The sequence below is a fragment of the Cyprinus carpio genome, chromosome A9, assembly GCF_018340385.1.
Source record: "Cyprinus carpio isolate SPL01 chromosome A9, ASM1834038v1, whole genome shotgun sequence".
In the NCBI taxonomy this organism is placed as follows: domain Eukaryota; kingdom Metazoa; phylum Chordata; class Actinopteri; order Cypriniformes; family Cyprinidae; genus Cyprinus; species Cyprinus carpio.
Window position 1 is genome coordinate 17922760 of NC_056580.1, and position 22564 is coordinate 17945323.

At 39.0% G+C, this 22564-nt stretch overlaps 2 protein-coding genes across 3 annotated transcripts; one reads left to right on the forward strand and one right to left on the reverse strand.

Moving 5' to 3' along the window:
- Positions 1-999: 999 nt before the first annotated feature.
- On the reverse strand, positions 1000-5188 carry LOC109059204 (zinc finger protein ZIC 5-like). The gene is made up of 2 exons (XM_042763861.1): positions 3982-5188; positions 1000-2475 (listed from the first exon to the last, which is right to left on the reverse strand). The coding sequence occupies exons 1-2, from the start codon at positions 5030-5032 to the stop codon at positions 2030-2032; spliced, it is 1497 nt and encodes a 498-aa protein (XP_042619795.1). The 5' UTR covers positions 5033-5188; the 3' UTR covers positions 1000-2029.
- Positions 5189-7584: 2396 nt separating this feature from the next.
- On the forward strand, positions 7585-13610 carry LOC109059202 (zinc finger protein ZIC 2-like). Of its 2 annotated transcripts, XM_042763862.1 has the most exons (5): positions 7585-7805; positions 8846-8870; positions 9151-10722; positions 12143-12306; positions 12629-13610. In XM_042763862.1, the coding sequence occupies exons 3-5, from the start codon at positions 9744-9746 to the stop codon at positions 12821-12823; spliced, it is 1338 nt and encodes a 445-aa protein (XP_042619796.1). In that variant the 5' UTR covers positions 7585-7805; positions 8846-8870; positions 9151-9743; the 3' UTR covers positions 12824-13610. The 2 variants fall into 2 exon arrangements, with proteins under 2 accessions (XP_042619796.1, XP_018931939.2); XM_019076394.2 differs by having other exon boundaries at positions 8846-10722.
- The last annotated feature ends 8954 nt before the right edge of the window (positions 13611-22564 follow it).

Sequence of the window (22564 nt, forward strand, 5' to 3'; positions counted from 1 at the left end):
CTTGAACAAATAAGAGTTCGTGGACAAAAGATAGGCAGAGCGCGCTCTTATTTCCGAATTAAACGTGCGCGCGAGGGATTTCAAAGATTTGGGAACAAAAATATGAGCGATTCCGATGAAGAGCGAATTGACTGCTCTAACGTAGCATGAAACTAAAGGTCGGTGCGACTGTATCTTAATAGAGTGTTTCCAATTGAAGTGGCCTTTTTCCAGTGTCCGGTAAACACACACGCGCTTTATGAAGTTGCCCTTGAACTTCACACTGTTTATGGGGCGTCTCACTGACACAAAACACTAGATTTACAATCTCAAACGACTCACCAACTTGTGTGCTTTATTCCATGGGGTTTAGCTTGATGTTCATTAGCATGAAAATAAAAATCTAACTTTCTTAGGAAGCGTTTTAGAACTTTCTTCACACATATTTTCCAGCCGCCATATGAAATGTCCAAGATATGTTTCTTCGCTGATATAAAATGTCTACCACGCCAATTTTAAGAGACAAGACGGTTCTTGGGAGAAGTTTCTGCTTTGATGGTTGACCATCTAGCTGCAGTTAGTAGTTTTTCTGCTATAAATATTCAAATGGGACCCATAGAAATCCTAACGCACCGTGCAGTCTTCCGATCTGATGTGGAGCTCTTTGAAGTGGTGCAGGACTTGCGCCGGTCAATTCTGAGTCTATAGTCTGGGACAGAGGGCACTTTGAAACTGTTATTGTGCGTTTTAATGAAGGAAATAAGACGGGAGACTTTGTTTCATATTCTCCATAAGACTTTCTTCTTATTTTCAGGCAGCTTTCATGTCTTATATTCCCATGAATGATTCATGCATTGGTGGCTTTATGCTGTTCTACATTTCATAACGTGTTAAGTGATGGTTCCCTTTTGAAATGAGACTGAATAAGGAATATTTTACTTAACGCAATAGTGTTATTCATTGGATGATTAGTTTAAATCAATCTGTTGAATTTTAAATGAAATACGCACACTGATAAAATACTGAATCAATGCCTTTTTACTGAAAACACCATATTTACACGTCCTGCCATTTATTTAAGTTTTCCATATACAAACATCACATTTCTTCACGACCTTCTTACGTTTTTTTTCCATCAACACCATCATGCACCTCAACAGAAAGAGTTACTACACGGTTCATGCTGAAGATTCTTCACATTATACAGCCTATTCAAGTAAGACCTTTTTACAGAACACTATAAAAAGCATAACTTCTTTTCACCAAAATTATATTATTCTTTGGTGTATCTGTACTTCCAGACCAACATCAATACCAGCAAATAAATTACAATGTACAAAACTTGAGACGCTACGAAAACATTCACAAGCATCAATACCATATACTATTTACAAATCAATCATGGGATAGGCCTGTCAATGACACATTATTTAGGGTCTCAGTGGACATATTTCGTACTCTTTAATCAGAGTTACACTGATTTTGCATAAAATATAGGTTTAAATATTTTAAATATCACAAAAACCGTCCTGACCACAGTTATTGTATAAACTTTAACAAAGACTCCACCCATTCATTTTTTTTTTTTGACACTGGCAATATACAAGTAAAAACTTAAAATTATTGTCACTGCAGTTTTTTTTTTGCCCCTCAGACATTTAACATGTAAAACGATTCTCTATAAAAGATTTCTGTGCAACAAAGGGTGTAATATATATATATATAAAAACAGGCTAAACATAATTGATAAATCTTTTGAGCTCAAGTTATTTGATTTGATTTATAAGGTAAAATCTGAGTACAAGTCGATTTTTCCATGTCTGATATTTCATGCTGAAAGTTACAACTGCTAATCATATGAAACATAAATTGCATCAATGCTCTGAGCATGTTTTAAGGGCAAACGGGGTGGGGGGTGGGGGTGGTGAATCTTTCACACACTGACATCCATAGGTGTTTCACTTCTTCGAATTGCAACTCTTGAATTTGATGATTTTTTGTTTATTTTTATGTGGACCATTTATAATGAATATATTCCTTGCTGTTCACATCATAGCATTGCTCTTGGATCTGTGTGTCTGAAAGAGTCCTCGTCATCGGATTCTGACGTTGGCATATCGCTGGAAGGGGTGTGTAGATTGTTTGGTCCAGCACTCCCTTGGCACACGTACCATTCGTTTAGGTTGGTTACCTGAGGCGAAAGGTTTGATGAACGGTTCCTGTGGGGCTCCAGGTTTGGTGAGAGGGCATCACCGATCGTCGTGGACGAGGGGTGGTAAGAAGAGCCCGTGTTGGCGGAAGGGGGCGGAGGAGACTTGCAGTGAACCTTCATGTGTTTGCGCAGGGAACTCGGGTGTGTGTACGATTTGTCACAACCCCTCACTTTACAGAAGTAAGGCTTGTCGCTCGTGTGGACGTGAGAGTGCTTCTTCCTGTCACTGCTGTTGGCGAATTTCCTGTCACAGCCATCAAACTCGCATTTGAACGGCTTCTCACCTGCAAAGAAGAAAAGCAGAGGATTTAGATATAGACATCACCTATACATCTTTTAAATTTTCTTGGTTACAAGAAAATAATAGCTAATGGATAATCCATTCTCATCAAGCACTAGTAATGGATAAATTCGTTTTGAAAATCACAACATTATCACTGTAATCCCACAGTAGCCCACTTATTTTCTGCTATTACATATGGAATGTTCAGGCGCACCGCATGACTTATACAACCACTCTGTAAATGCTCTCATTTTCTCTGACTTAAGCTTGCCAAAACTCTTTTTCATGATTGTAATTTCTACTGGATATGCAACTGAGCCGACTACTGAAAACATTTCGGCCCACCATATGTACCAGATTGCCTGGAGTAAAAGAACTGACCCGGCTTTACAAAATATCCAAATCATGTCACAAATGTATTACAAGTTGTACTGATTCACTGTGTCATTCCGGAACTTATTACAAAAAAAAAAAAAAAAAAAAAAAAAAAAAAAACAGTTGACTTTCACACATATTCATTGATGATTTAAGATAGCACGATACGACCATTATAAATGTACTCTAGGTGGGGTTGACACGCTAGCTTACATATTCAGGGCGCAATTTACGTCAGCAAGTGTTGTGAGCATAACATACCGTTATACAGTAAAAGAACCTAAACAAAACCTGCAACTTCTTAACAACTTGCAATAACAATTTGTCACGTGAGTTCATATTTTAGTAACCGGAGGAAGAGCTTTATATCTATTAAATTCCATAAATACAATATCTAGTTTAATATCATGCACACACACGAATAACGTTTTGTTAGAATACATGAAAGGAACATCAGAAGCAGAGGCCTTCTTTGCTTTGCAAAGATAGCAACATAGTTTAGTTAATCAAAATATAGTAAATGCCCCAAGGGTGACCCATCCTCCTTATTTACATTAGTATGGATCTATTCACACACTGTTTGTAATACCCTGTGGCTTTAAACGAGACAAATACGTGCCGAAAACTTCATGTCACTATTTTACCTGCAGCCTAACAAAACGATTCCTACTTTCCATGTTTTGTTCCTTAATATTTACACACGTATTGAATGCAACTGCAGCCTGATCTCTTCACTCAAACGTTTTTGCATGTCTCCTTGATATAAAACTGCATGCATCAAAGAAAAAAAAGACGTAAAAACTGCTCATGGCAGCGTGTCTTAAGTGCTTTTTCCATATATACTAGTATCAAGTACGTTTATATCTCAATGCATTTTCAAAGTTCATGACGCTTGGCACCACCAAGGGGTATAGTTTTGCTTGGCTAATAGGCACTGTAAACAAACAATCTACTTAACCTTGGTTCTGAATGGGGAAAATTTGTGCATGATTTGGGGGATGATTCAGTTCCCCCTTAGTAACTAACGTTGCCTATCAAGAAAAATCGACCAAGTAGCGCAAACAACTTCGATAACAGACACCTATTAAGGTTATATATATAAATATAAATAATTTGTTGACTTTTCACTAACCTGTGTGCGTCCTCTTGTGAATCTTGAGATTTTCCGAACGCGCGAATACTTTGCCACAACCGGGAAAGGGGCACGGGAACGGTTTCTCGCCCGTGTGCACGCGGATGTGATTTATTAGTTTGTACTTGGCTTTAAACGCCTTTCCCTCGCGCGGACACTCTTCCCAGAAGCAGACGTGACTGCTCTGCTCCGGTCCCCCCACATGCTCCACCGTGACATGGTTGACGAGCTCGTGCATAGTGCTGAAAGTTTTGGAGCAGGGCTTCTTGGACGTCTGCTCCTGGTCAATCCACTTGCAGATGAGCTCTTGCTTGATGGGCTGCCGCATGTATCGCAAAAACGCCCCTGTGGCTCCGTGAGGAGCCGTGGCGAGGTTCACATTTAAGTTCATGGAGTTGTAGCTTTGCAGAGAAGAAGATCCATAGTGCTCGGGCCTGTGGCCGAAGTGCTCTGGCCTGCCGTAGATGTCCCCCGGTAGACCCAGACGCATCTGCCCGTTAAGGGCATGGTGGTGGTGGTGGTGGGCACCTGGGGCCGCTTGCTCGTGCAGTCCAGAGAAAAGTGGATGGGCACCACCTTCCGCGTGCCCATAAGCACCTGTTGGGGAAATGAACATGCCATGGTGATGAGGGGAGGAGGCGGAACTATGCTGGTCGCCAAGTGCATGCATAGTAGAGGCTGAGAGCTCTCTCCTGAGGATGAAGTCCCTGCTGGTGGTGTAGCCTGTGTGGGGGTGAGCCACGGGGAAACCAACTGTGGTCTGAGAAGACGTGAAAGATGCCGCGGTCTGGGCTTCGAGATGGCTTTGTATAGGCTGAGAGGGACTAAGTTTGAGAGCATTGGTCTGTGCCATGTGCTCTGGTCCAAATGGAGTGAGAGCCACTCCGGGGTCGTTGCCCATCTCCCCAGGGTGGAGGTGGGCATGGTGGGAGTGCGGGTGATGCCCCCCTATCCCCGGGAAGCCTGTCATATTCTGATGAGGAAGGGCTTGAGTCGATGCCAAATCCGCTAATCTTATCGCCGAATTCCTCTTGCTTAAAGGGGGCTCCATCACTACGATGTCATGTCCACGCTCTCCGCTATTGTTTTCGCCAACTACGGGCCTTCTGAAACCATTAAAATATATGTATATGGAGGTCTATAGAACTTCCTTTGTCCTGCCTCTAACTCTGCTTGCTCCTTTTCCCACTCTGTCCTCAAGCGATTGGCAGAACATACAATATTGTTTGGAGGACACAGTGCCCAAATCGTACGTATTTTACGAGGCACATAGAGTTTAGAAATGGCACTGCGTACGAGTGAGGTCGTATTGGACAGATTTCGGTGACTGGCAGTTAAGTTGGAACGAAGCGATTGGCTGTCTTTCAGCGCCGAGGCTCAGCGGGGTTCCGCGCCCCCCTCAGCTCCGCCCCCTCACTCTCTTCATCACTGTTCACTCCAGAAAGTTGTGCTCACAAAGTTACAGGCAAATCTGGTTACCGAAACACACACACACACACACACACACACACACACACACACACACACACACACACACACACACACACACACACACACACGTGGAAGGATGTTGTTTTTCTTTTTTTTTTCTATTTGTGACAATAAGTGAAAGTAGAATATTGTGGAATTTTGTGAAAGTCCGTTTGAAATATTTTTAATATATTTATAAATTAAATTCAAATAAAATAAATAAATAAAGCGCTGTCAAGAATTAATCCAGCAATAATCAAATTAATTTTCTTTCGTCAAATAAATCGTTTTATTAAATGTACAGTCTAAGGATAAAATGGGGATAATGGAAATACAATTAAATAAAACATACTACAAATACAAATACACGCATGCTATGCCAAACTTACTTGTTTCCAATTATTGCAATGCATGTATATAGGTAAAACTAAATGATTAGATACATAAAACATTATTACATGTGATTTTTATTCAACCAAACAAACGATTAGGCTCTACGCCCTAATAAACAGAAATGCAGAGGCTACGTTCATGGAATTCTTTCTAGTAACCTGCTTTATGTAGATGCTTTCCTCGTAATATCATTTTATATTATCAACATCATCATGCAATTGTTTAAAACAGAAAAGTACATTTAAATGCAAAAAAGTAGGCATATTTTAATAGGTTAGCCTATCTGTGCTTAAAAATGCAATTTTAAACATTATAGATCTTCGGTCCACTGGGCGAAGTAAATTTTCTCTCTCTTTTTTAAAGAATAATATGTAAGAAACGTATTACTCTTCACATAATTTCATCTCATGTTTGTTTGTGTGTGCTGTACGTGTGTGTCATGATGCACGTCCACGCCCTTGTCCATGTTGAACTCAGCAGGAAGTGTACATATGCCATTGATTTAATATGTCTTAATTCAAATACATGCTTCAGGGCAGTTGTTACCATATTTCAAATAATTATTTCAAAAACTAATTACCAAAGTAGCAGAAGGTTAAAGAGGCCCACCCTTAAAACCTAACAATAATAATAATAATAATAATAATAAAAAATATTCTGCTTACAAAATTGAAGTAACATGAAAAAGGCATTCATGAGATTTTTATTTTTTTTTATTTTATGTAGGCCTATACTATAAAACACGTGTATCTCTCCACGCGTACAAGTTGCATCTGTAGTAACTGAAAGTGTTGTGATTTCCTGCATAAGCGATCATGTCTGTCAGCTTTGTCAAGGGTCTTAATTTAGAATTAATGGAACCACGATGTATGCCGGTTAATGTGACGGAAGTATTACAATCTATGCATTCTAATTGAGATTTACGACATCCCAACGCTTACCTCTGAATTGTAATGGACCACCAGACCGTATTAAAGAGTGTCTTTAAAAATAATTCAGTCGAATTGATTGCTGAATGGGCTACACTTACAATAAAGGTTAATGAGGAGAATGTCATAAATAATAAATGTTTAAAACAAGCTTCTAAGTCAATGTGAATTTTCGTTGGCTGTTATTTGTGAAACTACGTAACGGAGGGAGAAAGCCAGCATTTGTCTCATTACAACATTTGGACAGAGAGGATTTCTTAATAAGTTCAAAGGTTTAGCATATGTGGGGTCCACGGGTCGAAGGTCAAACACCCTTGAAATACCCAGTGTCACTAAGTGTAACCAATAATGCGTCACCATATTGATAATGTCAAAGTTAAAAGAAATGCCTTGTTGCTTTAAGAGCCTTACACATTAATGGAAAGCCATGATTCATGTAACCACAAGGGTATGATCCGTCATGTATTGTAATTTAAAGGTTAGTTGGGATTTTCACATATAGAAAAAAAAAAAATCAAGGTTATTATCGAGGCAGTGACGCATTCATTTTTTTTATTTTTTTAAATAATAATAATAATAAGCCAGAGTTGTTTCCACCTGTGTTCGGTTTTATCCCCTTCGAACTTTCCCTTTGCTTGCTACACGAGAAAAGAAGAACAAAAACTGCGGGTATGTGTTCCAGGCCAACTGCACTGTCTAATTTCTTTTTCTTCTTCTCCCTGCCCACTGAAAAGAGGGAAGGTTTTTGGGTTTTCTGGAGAAATAAAGAACTTCTTAGAGAGGTCGGCAGACAAGACTTTGAACTTGGATCAGATCCTGTGTTTCCTGTGGAGAGGGTAGAAATAGTCTTGGAAGAATGGTACATAACGTTCAAACAGCATGGCTTTGAGCTGAGGCACACAGAATTCCCAAAGTTTTATACATCCTCCGCACTATTAATTACAGCTTAAAGCGTTCGGAGGAGAGGAAAGACAAGACAACGTGTGTTGTGCGTTGGAACAGGACTTTATGGGACTTAGGTTCAATGAAATTGTAAGTAAACCTCCTTTAACTGTGTTAACATTTAAATAAACGCTGGAATACTACACGTAGGACTTTTTTCTTAGATCAGAAATGGTCCCTGCGTGGTTTATGTACATTGGCCTGGAGTCCGTAAGGCAGTAACCCCGTCCACATGTGCAAGGATAACTTAAGTTGGACCATTTCGTTATTGTCAAGGAGTGTACAGTTTAGTCTAGGCTAGGAAAAGCTCGCATAAATGCCTGTTCCGTGACCACAAAATACCGCTAAACTTGATTTTAAATAATGCACTTTCCCTGATATTTATTCAGGTAGAAAGACAAGGCTCTCGGTACATGACGTCACTGTTTTGTTGTTGTTGTTTTTTATTAAATGTATATCATATTGTGTTATATATATATATATATATATATATATATATATATATATCTATATATATATATATATATATATATATATATATTGACATGGTAATCACATCTAAATACATTCAAATTTTAATTTTGTTCTTGTATTTGCTAAAATATTCAGAGTACTTTGTGTGCGCATATTTGATTTATGTGCTTAAGAATAAGTCATAGTAATAGGAAAAATGTAGATAGTAGTCTACAAAGCTTACAAGAATTCTCAAATATCTATCTTATACTGTTTCAAACATTATGTGGAGTTTATGGTTCTGACGTAGATTAAATAAAATTGGTAGGCTACATTGTGTTTCAGAGTACCAGCGTTTGGTGTTATTTTATTAATGCAATAAAATAATTAAAGCATGATGTTGATGGCAATGACGATGGAATAGGCCTATATATTACAGCCAACTCTCCTGTCTTGTTTTTTCATGTCACTGAATCTATTTTTAGTATGCTACTTTATATCCCATTAGGCTAATGTTATATTTATATGTGAATAGCTACGCGTTTGTTTGTTTGTTTTTGATGTGTTCATCAACCCTCAATGAGACAACATCATGTCCTTTATTCATGACCTGGATGCAAACTGAATGCAATCTATTGTTTTAATTCTACAAATTTTGTTGTCATGCTTACGTGCAGATCGACTCAAGGCACCTCGAACCAGGTTTGTGAGTTTATTTTTCATTCACCTTAACCCTGTCTGTTTGTTAAAGCACAGTATGCGAAAGAACGAATTAGATTTCGCTATAACATAAATGCCCTAAACATTTTAAACCATTAAATAATTATGCAATATATAGGCTAGTGGCGTTTTACACGTCCATCAAAGAGGTAGGGGTTCCACTTACTCTTATGAGCCAGCGTGGCAACTGATTTATTTTTGTTTTAAGCAGTCTGATTAAACGCGAGTATTTTTGCTCTCCTTCTACCTATTCCCCGAAAAGGCTCTCCGAAAAGTAGGCGGTAATTGTCGGTGGAAGATGGCGATCAGCGATTAGTTGCCAAAGGAATGCGTTCGATTGGAGGGGCACCTGGGATTGATGAGGAGCAGCGGCCAATGAGAGCGCGTCAAATGAATGACCGGGCTCCAGTTAAAGGGGGCGTAAGAGGAGGTAGTGTCAGTCCACTGAGAAAGAGGGACCCTCCGAGATAAACATAGACAAGCGAAAGAAATAAACATTCCAATTCGAGATGCTTCAAGAGCAAGGAAGACTCAGTAAGATAATACCTCGCATTTCCATGTAATCCGAAAATAACGACATCGACTCAGTTTAAAAGGAACAGCGCAAAGGATTTTTTTTTTCATTTCGTTTCGTTGGGTTTTTTGTTTTGAGTGTTATGTTATAGAAAAGACATAGTCTAACTTAATACGCAAGTATTTTTACCGATGAGCGGATCGAACTTAATCGCCTCATGTGTGTTCTCAAATCTGGAAGTTAATATTCCCGAAGCGCATTCGATTTTATTTGGTTATATGTTTTGTTGAAGCGACGTGCATAGACTGCTTGAAAGAGAATTGGTTTTGCTCAACGAAAGCATGTTACTGGACGCTGGGCATCAGTTCCCTGGTTTGGGAGTGGGCACCTTTGCCAGGCATCATCACTCCTCCAGTGAGATGCAGGAAAGAGACTTGAGTTTAGCGCAGAACAGCTTCGTAGACTCGGCGCACATGGGCGCCTTCAAACTGAACCACGATCTCTCGCCCGGACAGAGTTCTGCATTCACGAGCCAAGCGCCCGGTTATCCCGCCTCGGCTCTGGGCGCGCACGCGGCTCATGTCACATCATACGCGAGCTCGCCGTTTAACTCCACGCGGGACTTTCTCTTTCGCAGCCGTGGATTCGGGGAATCAACACCGGCGGGAGGCCAGCACGCACTCATCGGCCCCACTGCCGGCTCGCTCCATCACTCTCACACAGACAGCCAGGGCCACATTCTGTTCCCTGGCATCCACGAGCAGCATGGATCTCACGGCTCCCCAAATGTGCTCAACGGGCAGATGCGACTCGGACTACCGGGGGAGGTTTTCGGGCGATCAGACCAGTACCATCAGGTCTCCAGCCCTAGGACTGACCCTTACTCAGCCGCTCAGCTGCACAACCAGTACGGCTCCATGAATATGAACATGGGGATGAATATGGCAGCGCATCACCATCACCCCGGTGCCTTCTTTCGCTACATGAGACAGCAATGTATTAAGCAAGAGCTCATCTGTAAGTGGATCGATCCGGAGCAGCTCAGCAATCCGAAGAAGAGTTGCAATAAAACTTTCAGCACCATGCATGAGCTGGTCACCCACGTCTCGGTCGAGCACATCGGAGGACCCGAACAGAGCAACCACGTCTGCTTTTGGGAAGAGTGTCCCCGGGAAAGCAAGCCTTTTAAAGCCAAATATAAACTGGTCAATCACATACGCGTGCATACGGGAGAAAAACCTTTCCCCTGCCCGTTCCCTGGATGTGGCAAAGTCTTCGCAAGATCAGAAAACCTGAAGATACACAAGAGAACACACACAGGTAATTATGATATTTATTTCTGCTTGCGTTTGTCATATTAACGTCTGTAAGTTTTGCATAAGATCTGGCGCTACAATGGTCTTTTTTATAAACCCCTAAAATTGTATCGCAAATAGTGGTTCTAACAAAAATAAGCTGATTATGGCAGGTTGGCGTATTTTTAGACTTGGAGAGCGCACACTTAGGTTGACGCTTAAAGTAGATTTAGATCTTTAAAAGAAAGCGGATAATTGTAAGTACATAAACAATTCGTGTAAGTGAACGCGGCTGAAAACGATTAGCCTATGCCTGGTCTCGTACCGAGCAAATGCGATGTTTTGCAACAGTGAGCTGAATTATGCAAGAGACTGTCGAGGGTTTGTGGTTCATAAACTTTAAACGGGTCAAAGGCGACTCGAGGGCTCATCGCGTGCGCAGAGCAGCCGTAAATCTCTCCAACCGGTTTAACGTTTGCGTGGACCAATGCTCGAGCCCTCGGGTGACTACGTCAGGATTTTGAAATTACCCCAGTTTGTGCATGTTTTTGGCCACGTAATGGGATATTTTGATTGTTGTTAAAATTAGAAACAATGTATATATGCACACTAACAGTTATACAATTTACATTCATGAAACCATTAAAAAACAATGATTACAAAGCTATATGCAAAGCATAAGCCTATACTTATAAACATGCACGTACAAATGAATTACAAAATGAATACAGACCATTACCAACACAAAAAAGACGACACACACAAAAAAAGAATATATTTCCTACTTTAGGAATGGGCGATTTGTGGGCCTATTGTTATTCTATCCATTGCACTGACAGTCTATGTGTTAGACAGGCCATTACCAGGGTTGCACATTTGAGCAATTTCCTCTTTAGAATACACGGAGGTATTGAGCCTTCTATTTGTCAAGGTGTTAATTGCATTTTGATTATTTCTCAGCAAATGGCAAAGTTTTGTATGGGGCTGACAATACCTGAACGTTGAAAATAGGAAATGATGTTACTAATGTGATTTTCCCCCCTTTTTTTGTTTAGTTTTGTTTGTACTGATTGTTAAATAAAGTAAATTCTTTCAAAAGTAATTATCAGCAAAATTTGATTTTACATATTTTTGTTACCTTTACACTGGTCATATTTGTAGATGTGGTTGTGTGACCCCCTGTGTCGTCGTAAGGCATCTCTGTACTACAACTTCGTGCATGTGATAACATTTCAATTTATTTAGAATGCTACGCATTGTGTTTTGTTTTATTTTTAGCATTTTTGCTAAAAATAATTTCACATAAATAGTCTTTTGACCTATACTTAGATGGCAGATTTATTCTGTGTTGTAATATGGGCTGTTTTTGTTGTGTTTTTAAAAAGCTGAATTAAACCTTCACTAACCACTAACCGTGTGAATGTTTCTACGGGTTTTCTTCTCAGGGGAGAAACCATTTCAGTGTGAGTATGAGGGATGTGATCGGCGCTTCGCGAACAGCAGTGACCGAAAGAAGCACATGCACGTTCACACGTCAGACAAACCTTATCTTTGCAAAATGTGTGACAAGTCCTACACTCATCCCAGCTCTCTTCGAAAGCATATGAAGGTAATTCCTCCAGATTCTTATAGAACACAGAATGAGAAATACATTATACTTTTTGTCATTAAAATGTTTACTTCGTGTATTAATAGAAGAAATACATTTATTTAAAATTATGATAAAATGATAAAATGCATTACATCATTAGCTGATGCATATTAAAAAGTAGTCAAAAATGACAGGAAATTTTCACTCATATATTGTCATATTGAACGAACTATTGATATATCTAGAATTTACTCATTATCTGTTTTAGCAATACACGCTTTTCATGATTCATTACAAGGATCATTAATTATTTAATTTTATTTTATTATTTATGTTTTAGGTTCACGAGGCATCCCCAGCTGGATCTGACTCGTCGCCAGCGGCAAGTTCTGGTTATGAGTCCTCAACACCCCCTGGTCTGGTGTCCCCCTCCACTGAGACCCAAAGCAACAACAATCTGTCACCTTCATCAGCGGTCCACAGTTCCAACAACCACAGCAGTTTATCGTCCAATTTCAGTGAATGGTATGTTTAAGACTGTGCCATCCCAGGAGGAATCATTTCAGAAATCCAGGAGATCCATATACACATATGTACAAAACGAACGCTCCTATATTACGCGCTTGTCCAGCAGGATTAACATTCCCACGTCGACAGAAGAAAAGTGCGCAAAAGCACTAAACACCCTCTTTTTGTACATACTACGCGCTCTCTTTCCCAATGGTTGTAATAGATTTTTGTCGGTTTTTTGGTGTATAGATGTTCCTTCAATGGTAGCTATTTCTCTAACTGGACTTTTTAGTGCACATATTACAATAAAGTTGCATTATCATAATGAATATTGTGATCCCATTATGGCAAACTGATTGTAAACTAAACAACTATTAACTGGAAAGAGTGCCAAAGTCAACATTTAACGAAGAAAGACACAATATTTGCTTGTGAATGTATATCTTAGTTTGCTGGGCTTAACTTGTGATGTTTTGTGCTTTGCAAGTTTGAATTGTGAAATATATTTGGAAGATGTGGGGCAAATTAATGTCGTGCCGTTAAATACCTGTAACTACACCCTTCTTTTTGTAAATATCGACTGCCATATTTATCCATTTGTAATTAAATTATGGTATTTACTTGCTACAGATGAAACAATATTTATAAAGAATGTTTCTTTACTATAAATATGTACAATTATGGGCTGAACAGGGGCAGTTGTTTTGTTATATGTGTCTTTGTTCAAAGTTTGAGAAGTGTTTCTCCATTATTGTGATAAAAATTTTACTGCTACAGATATAATAAAACGTGGTGCAAGTATACAATCTTTACAACGCGTCGAGTTCTTTCCATGATATCTGCAGATTATACATGTAAACTTTGACAACTTTTATGCCTTTTCTTGTGTGTGTAGGCTAACAGAATTTAAACAAGAATTTTCACTGAAAGCAAGACGCTGGTAGATCGTGTTGAATTATCTTTCCTCACAATTCGGCGCTTCAGACACCGATTTCTAAAACTGAAGGACATATTTCCGCAATAAAAAAAAAAAAAAAAAAAAGACAGAAACATTTCAATAGAACCTTCGCAACAATAGCCTACACAGGAATATTAAGTGCAGTATAGAAAATGTATCTACGGGAAAACTGATCTGACTTTTATAATCTATAAACCTTTTCGCCACTGTTCGAGTAGTGCATTTTTTCTTAAAACGCATGTGTTTAATTTGAGATATTGCCCGCAGTCGCCCTTCCTTCCACACTTCGGATAAAATAGAGTTTGTAATCAAGTGGCCGTGAACTTGCACTTGACTCTGGCACTCTTGTCAGGCTCTGGGGTGGGGGGGTTGACTTTTTCCCTACATAATTAAGAGGTGACTGGCAGTTCCTGCGACTTGTGCGCTCGGTTGTAGGCCTAACGCGGGTTTTCTACTTAATCTTGTGTGCTTTTCTCGGCGTTCAGATGATGCATAAACACCTTCAGATGTGAGAGTAAAAAAAAAAACGGAATAAACTAAATCTAACAGGGGCATTTGACATTATGCAGCAACATCAAGGAACATTGTCGCAGACTATTTTTCCGTGTATGGTGATATCACTGACAGCATGAAAACAATCCTCCAGCATGAGTAATTAATAGACTGGAGGTACTTGAGAGCGATCGTATCCGTGTCACTATCGTTGTTAAAGCTCCAGTGCAATGTGTAGAACTTTAGACGGTGAAGGATCAGATTAATATTCATGTGTTTAAAGCCTGGGGGAAGGGATAGACTGTAAAATCACCACCCGGTTACACAATGTTTTCTGAGATGGGCACATGAACATACTCTATATTCTACAAATCTTATTCACGAGGAAATACAACTTGGAACCACCCACAAGAAGGCAGTTGGTCCGTTCAGAAATCACCAGAACACTGGTTATTAATGTGCAGTTGCCTATGGGCTGCCGGGTACAATCTTTTCTTGCGTTATTGGCTGTTGAGTGAATCGCCAACTCACTGGCTAAGGCTTGTGTTGGTTATTCGCTGGATATAAATATTCTCTGTTAAGGCATACTTTGACATAGTTGTGTGTTTAGGGGAGGATGGTGTGACCTGAGAGTGAAAGGTCAGCGTCCTGCGGAGCTTGGATGGCGTTTCCTTCTCAGCGCATGCTGCTCTGATATTGATCCGTGTAGAAAAACCTGCCCACAGGAAAAAATACTGTTCACAAAAAAGTCTGTACATTCCACTTTAAAACAGACTTTATTATTATTTTTTAACACGCAATGTTTCTGATTTTTTTTCTACGCACAACTGAAAATTCAAAAAGTCGTTTGGTTAGTAAACTCAAATTATTATTTAGGACATTTTAACAATGATATGCAATAAACGAAACAAAAATTCATTACGACACGAAACAATATTAGGCTAACAATAATAATGATAATAATTAAATGTTTTCATTGTGTGTTTAAAAATGCATTTACGTTATGCTGCAAAATACTTTGAAGTCCTGGCCATTTTAATATATATATAATTTATTTATTTATTTTATGACACTTGTGTGTGCTGCCAACTCCCGCTCGTAGAGCCCATACAGCGGTGCTTACCATTTAACCGACTAGAGGGATAGGGGCCACCTGCAAACAAAACACTGGATAACACTATATTGTATTTACTTTCTAAATATCATCTTTTGCAATGCAGAAAAAATATTAATAAAAAAATTCATCATGTTAGAAAATATTACAAATTAACACCAAAATGTTAACCAATAGCTGTAATTGTTCATAGGCAGTGGAAATAACCTCACTTTCAATGATTAAAGCAGCTGCCTTCATTTTCCAGCCGATTTCATCCACACCTGCAGAAATAGACATATATGCGCAGTCTCTTCCCCCCCCCCCCCCCCCCCCCCACACACACACAGAGAGAGAGAGAGAGAGAGAGAGAGAGAGAGAGAGAGAGCCAGAGTAGTCCCACTGGTTTTCTCACAAGCAGAATGCAATAACTATGAAATATGGCAGAATTTTCCCCCAACCTTTAGTCTATTGCTTCTCTTTTTGTTATAATTAATTTCGAACATTTTTCCAAAGAGAGATTCGAGAGATGTTTTGGGATCATATTATTTCATTATATTGTAGCCTACTCCTGTCTAATAGTGTGTGTGTGTGTGTGTGTGTGTGTGTGTATATATATATATATATATATATATATTATATATATATATATATATATATATATATATATAGGGTTATTTTAAGCCAAATATATATCAGACGTAGGCTATGTGTCGTGTGTTTTGTGTTACTACCGTTAAATAACTAGAATAATGTTTCATAAACATAAGGTTGATGAAACAGTCAAAGCAGCTTTCTCTTTAAGTCAGGAAAAAAACAATATAGCCAGGTCGGACCTATTTTAGGTAATATCGTGTCTGCAGATCACTTGAAATCAGTATAAATAACTGATCAATTTAGGTTATTGTTAATTTTATTATTGCTTCAACTTGTGCCCCCTTAAAAATAAAACGTGCATGATGACCGTGCCATCTTGCATCAAATCAAACCTATATGGTCTTGTAAAAACCTAGTGGTTGTCCTTGTGATTGACGTTGAACTCTGATTAACCATGTTTAGCTAAGTTTTGACAGTATATTCCACCGAATTGTTGTATTAATGATATGACTTAGGTAAATATTCATTAGTTATTGCCAAAGTGAAGAGTATAGAAACACGTGAATGAAAGTGCTTTGACTGATAATAGGAGGTTACAATAAAACAAATACACACATTAAACTTAATAATTTCTACATTTCAAATGTTTATTTTGCGCTGGGTTACAGAGTGATATGAAGACAAAATTCTGCTCTATGTAACATAGAGAGCCCATGTAACCTTATGTGACCTGCAGTGACACTACACCGGTCTCTAATTGAGGTCCTCACAAATATAACCAAAGCAACGGTTTATTCCACAGTATATTTGCTAATAATTTAACTTAAATTAAATGTTGATGAAATGTGTACCACCTGGAAATTCTGTAATTGAACATAACGAATTTACAGACAAATAAACGAATAGAATTTTCGTGGCTCATGTTCACATGTACCAGAGAAATTTTTTTAATTGGCTACATTTTCACATATTCATTGACTGCTGTAAAACAGCATATATGAGTAAAACAATATAAAATGTTTTTGTGGGGAAAAGTGTATTTGTTGACAAATTTTGTTACTTTAAAATATGAAAAAAAAAAAAAAATAAATAAAATTTCATGTCAAATTAATAAATAAAATACCAAATAAATAGCTAAACTGACAATTTAAAACATTTCTACTTATTTATTTTATTTCTCGACTCGATTCGAAATACACAAATATTATACCCTACTAAAGCGAGTAAAACATTTCCACTTGAAAGCACACATAAAGTTGACGTTGCTGACAAAATCCTGACTAACATAACTGAATACAGTAAAATAAATGAAGTCCAGCTTCGGAAAGAGAGCTTCAGATTACTGACGGCCACAGCTTCACCCACACTGTAATATCAACATATTGATAATTAAGATACTTGTCATGTTCATAGATCATGGATGGTTTGAGGAGTGCTCAAAGCTATTTGTAACTGCTATTATGCATCGTGTTATATGTATATTTAAACTTGCCATTGGAGAAAGAAGAGGATATAAAAAGGATAAAGAAAAAAAGTGTGTCAGACGCTCATTTAGAAAACGCTCGCTTAAATCTCATGTGTAAACAATATTAATGCAAACGTGAAAACTGTTGTTATTTCATTATCTTTATTAAGAATAAATAGTTATATATCATATCTCGATTTAAATTATTATCATATGCTTATAAATGTAGGCTAATATAACGTTTTAACTTGTCTATCATTCAGGCCTGTCACGCGCCATGCACAGAGGGCGGAATATAGTTTTAAGACTATTATTTTAACACTTTTATTTTTCTTCTGAAATATAGGGGTTGTTGGCTTTGAAATGATGAAAATGCATTAATGTCAATACTTTTGTGTAAATTTGTCTCTGATAAAGTGAGGGGGGAAAACAAGTAACAGCTTCACATAATGAATTGATGAGTGGTTGAAGGTTCACGTTAATTTAACTATAAATAAACTGTAAATGTCTATATCCTACACCAAAAACAGATCTGTTACTTTTGGCCTAACATGGAAGAGACATTCACTGATCTTTAAGCAATCTCATATCACAGGTAGATTTTGGCCTTAAACCAAAACGACCCATATATCTAATGATATCATATATCATGACCAGTTTACATTGCAAATGGTCAATATACATGATCTGAACAGAGAACTCAATAAATAAGGCACAGAAACAGGTGTGTTGATGGATATATTGTTTTATGATAAAATTTATTACAGAAAGGTATAAAAAAAAAAAGCTTTTCACAGTATAGGCCAAATTTTCATGTTTCTAAATGGGTTTGTGAGCAATCCAAATAAGAAATAAACATCATACAATACATTTAATTTAATTAAGACTTTTCTTTAGGAGCATCACACTGCATATAATTCTACTTAAAGCAGAGCGCATGCCTTTTCTCTCTTCCTTTCTCTGTCTGCCAGGCTGTTTAGACCACCCCTCTTTTAGTTTATGTGGAAGTTTATGTACAGTTGAGCTTCCTGTTACAGAACTGAGACTTTCATGTCATGAGGAGTGGATGTAGACACAGCCTTTCTCACGACAAATGTATAAGCTTACTTTGAGCAAGCAGGAATAGCTGTCACTTCTGGCCTATAGACAAACAAAAAGCCTAATTCTTGGAGGAAATCCAAGCTGGCACCGCCTTTTCAGGACAAACATGACCGAGCCATTGAAAACCTTCCCTGCTAAACACTTTCCCTTTTCTATATGATCACTCTGAATGAGTGTTTTTCGCTCATGGGAGTCATTCTGTTGGTGTGAGTCACACAAGTGGAGTTGAGGGTGAATTACGAAGTACAGTCATGCGACTGCAAACACCATAAACATTGTATTCCTCTTTCAACATGAGTCACGATGATGATATTTTGCTAGATTTAAATAATTTTGATATTCCAGTATTACACTATTATGAGATTCTGGGAAATGGCTGGTTAGACATTGGAAGCACACATTAAGAATATTCAGTACATTAATTTCAGTAATCATTGTACAGAAGGTTATGAAGAGACAAATATGCCACTTATGGGTAGATTTTTTTCTCTCCTTTTTTTCTGAAATGGCTCAGTGATGGTGGTAGGTGGATTTCACACACACCTACAGATGGACGTCAGATTTGAGTCACTAATTGAAGTCTAATGACGTAAGCCAGTTACTCACTAAAATTCGGTTCAGAAGGTGCACTTAGTACTATTCAGCACTGACAACCCTGCTACAAAAGGCGCAGCTCCTGTTTTTGAAAAGTATCACTGGACTGCAGCCTACTTTTTTATGCAGACCCCTCCAGTTTAGGGAAATTTTCAATTTCCCTGCACATATAAACCTAGAGTCACACCTCTACGACTTTGATCTTCAAACACAGCAGTTCTCTGCCCGAGGGCAGCAGCAGGGCTAAAGATGCTCACAGAGTTTGGTTTTATAAGGACTTAAAGACTTAATGGAACAGAACCCCTCATGTTCTCCACCGTTATGTTGTATTCGTCATGGAAACCTGCATAAGGTTTGGAGTTACTTGTTTATTTCAGCATTTTTATTAGATTTAAAGAGGAAAAGTTAATTGGACACAACTAGCTTCTCTCACCAAATAAAAAACCCTCAACACCACCAAACACAGAGGAGGAAAAGTATGCATTTTATGTCAAAATGAATTTGTTTTAGCACATCAGTTAATGGAGACAGCCAAAGTCTTCTGAAAACTCATACTTTCGATAAGCTGCATCTGAGACTCCCCCCATCCCTCTCCTGCTGTTATTCTTGTGTGTAACGATACTTAGAGCAGGCAAATGCTATTCAGGAGAATTCACACGAGCTGACAGAAATGAGTGTTGATGGCTCTTTTCAAAATATCAAGGAGTATGATATTTTGATACCTTCACTTCAAAACAATGCTCAAAGCACTGAAAAAGAAAGCATATCTCTAACTTATCGTCATTATGCTGAACTGACTGTCATTCTTTGGAGACTCTTCGAAGGCATTGTTCATATTTATCAAGGTATGTCTTACCCCATGAGGAGCATGTGAGATCACTCCATTGATGTCGTCAGCTCCAAGCTATTGGGTTTGGGAGGATTGTTCATTGCTCAGGCTAGTGGACTGGAAGGAGCTAATTTGATTGACTTTGAACATCAAGTTTCCATGCTGGAGGTCCATGGTGCCTTGACAGTCTCGACGATCATGGTCAGTGAGCTCATCAGTGGCTAGTCAGGTTGCACCTGACATACGTCAATGTCTAGAACAACAATACACGCTAACATTAGCTAATGCCCAAAGTGATGGTGATTTGAATGAATGGAGCAGATTTAAATTTATGTGTGCAAATATGAATTGTAATGACAGTTCTGAACCTAATGATTCCCTCCTGACCTCAGCTCAAACAAAGCCAATGTATTTGGACATGTTATTTCAGAAGAACATAAATGATGTTGCTATTTACCAGAAAGAACATTATTTTCATAACAGTACCCTTAAAATAGCCGTTATGTCTGTAGCTGTGGCTCACAACATATGCAGATGGGGACCATATGCTCATGGGGACCTGGGTTCAGGTCTGGCCCGGGTCAAGTCACAGACCTGTTTCACAGCCACATCTTTCTTACTTTACTATCCTGTTGCCTTTTCACTTTACAATAAATAAATTAAATAAATAGTTTAATAATTAAATTAAATATATAAAATAGTATAAAGTATAAATATATATTTGTTTTTATAATATAAATATTATATATTTAACACTGTAGCATGCAAAGTACTAAATACTAAATATATTTAATATCAATATATTATTATTATTAAAGCTAGAACAGCTAGAAAATTATAATACAATTCTGACAACTTGCATATGAATAAATCTGTTTGCATTTACCATGTTGAATGTTTTATTGCATAATACATGTATTTTTTTTTTTTTCTAATGTATGTGGCTTTATCTAAAAGCATTATATTAATGCTGTGATAATGAGTCAGAGACGTTCGGATCCATTTGCAGTAGTATTTATTAGAGAATGGTCAGACAAGAAGTAATCAGATAACAGCGTCAAAGTATGTCAAAGGATATCCAGAATCAGAAACAATACCAGGCAGAGGTCGGGGCAGGCAGCAGATGAAGAATCGAGAATCAGTGAACAGTCAAAGGTCAGATACCAGGGAATCAACAATGTAGATAAACGCTCGGAAATGTTAGCCGGGGCAGAACAAGACTTCGCAATGTGCAAGAGTCCGGAGGCAGTTTATATAGAGGGGTGAAGTGAAAACAGCTGTGCAGGTGATCAGACCTAGGTCCGGGGCTGATGGGAAATGTAGTTCAATACTCAGGTGACGGTGTCCTTCGGTGATCAGAAGGACACCGTCCTCCCTGCGAGCGGCTCCTGAAGCTAGGACCAGTGCGATGCCGAGGTCTTCCACAGGATATGGGGGCAGGTCTTTCAGGGTGGTTCTGATGAAACTCAGCGGTAAGTCCTGTGATCTCACCCAGGATCTCTCCTCTGGACCATACCCCTCCCAGTCGATCAAGTACTGTAACTCCCTGCCTCTGCGTCTTGAGTCAAGTATCTCCCTCACTCGGTAGGCCTCCTCGCCGTCGATGATGATGGGAAGGGCGCTCTCTCCCGCGACCTCATCCTGGTCCCTCTCTCCTCTCAGAACACTGGCAGGTTTGAGCAAGGAAACATGAAAGATCGGAGAAATGCTATAAGCGGATGGCAAGGCTAGACGATATAAAACAGGGATTATTTGTCTGAGAATCTTAAAAGGACCCACGTACCTAGGGCTTAGCTTCTTGCTGGGAAGTTGAAGATGAAGGTCCTTGGATGATAGCCACACCCACTGTCCAGGAGCATACTGGGTCCCCTTCTCCGATGACGATCAGCCTGTTCTCTGACTCTGCTAACTGCTCGTTGAAGGTGTACGTGAGCATTGTTCCATGTCTCCTCACTTCTCTGTAACCATGTATTAACGGCCGGGAGAACTGAAGGCTCCCCGGACCAGGGAAACAGAGGGGGTTGGTATCCTAGTACACATTGGAAAGGGGTGAGGCCCGCAGAGGGTTTGAGCAATGCGTTCTGGGCGTACTCGGCCCACATGAGGAAATGGCTCCAGTCTTGCTGGTTCTGATGACAGTAGGTGCGTAGAAAGCGTGTGAGTTCCTGATTTAGCCTCTCCACCTGTCCATTAGACTGTGGATGATATCCGGAGGTTAAACTGACGTTGATATTGAGTTGACCACAGAATGCCTGCCAAACCCGGGAGGTGAATTGGGGTCCCCGATCCGAGACTATATCCTCAGGTAACCCATAAATTCGGAAGACCTGCTGTATTAAAGCCTCCGCTGTCTGCAAAGCTGTGGGTAGTTTGGCCAAGGGAATGAATCTGCAAGCCTTGGAGAATCAATCAACCACTGTCAGAATGGTAGTGTAGTTCTGGGAGGGGGGTAGATCTGTGACTAAATCAATAGCAATATGGGACCATGGGCATTGTGGCATAGGTAGTGGCTGAAGTAATCCAGCTGGTTTCTGATGGGATGATTTGACAATGTTGCATGTGGTGCATTAATGCACGAAGGTGATCACATCGGCCTGGAGTGTAGGCCACCAGAAATGGTTCGTCACAAGGTGAGTG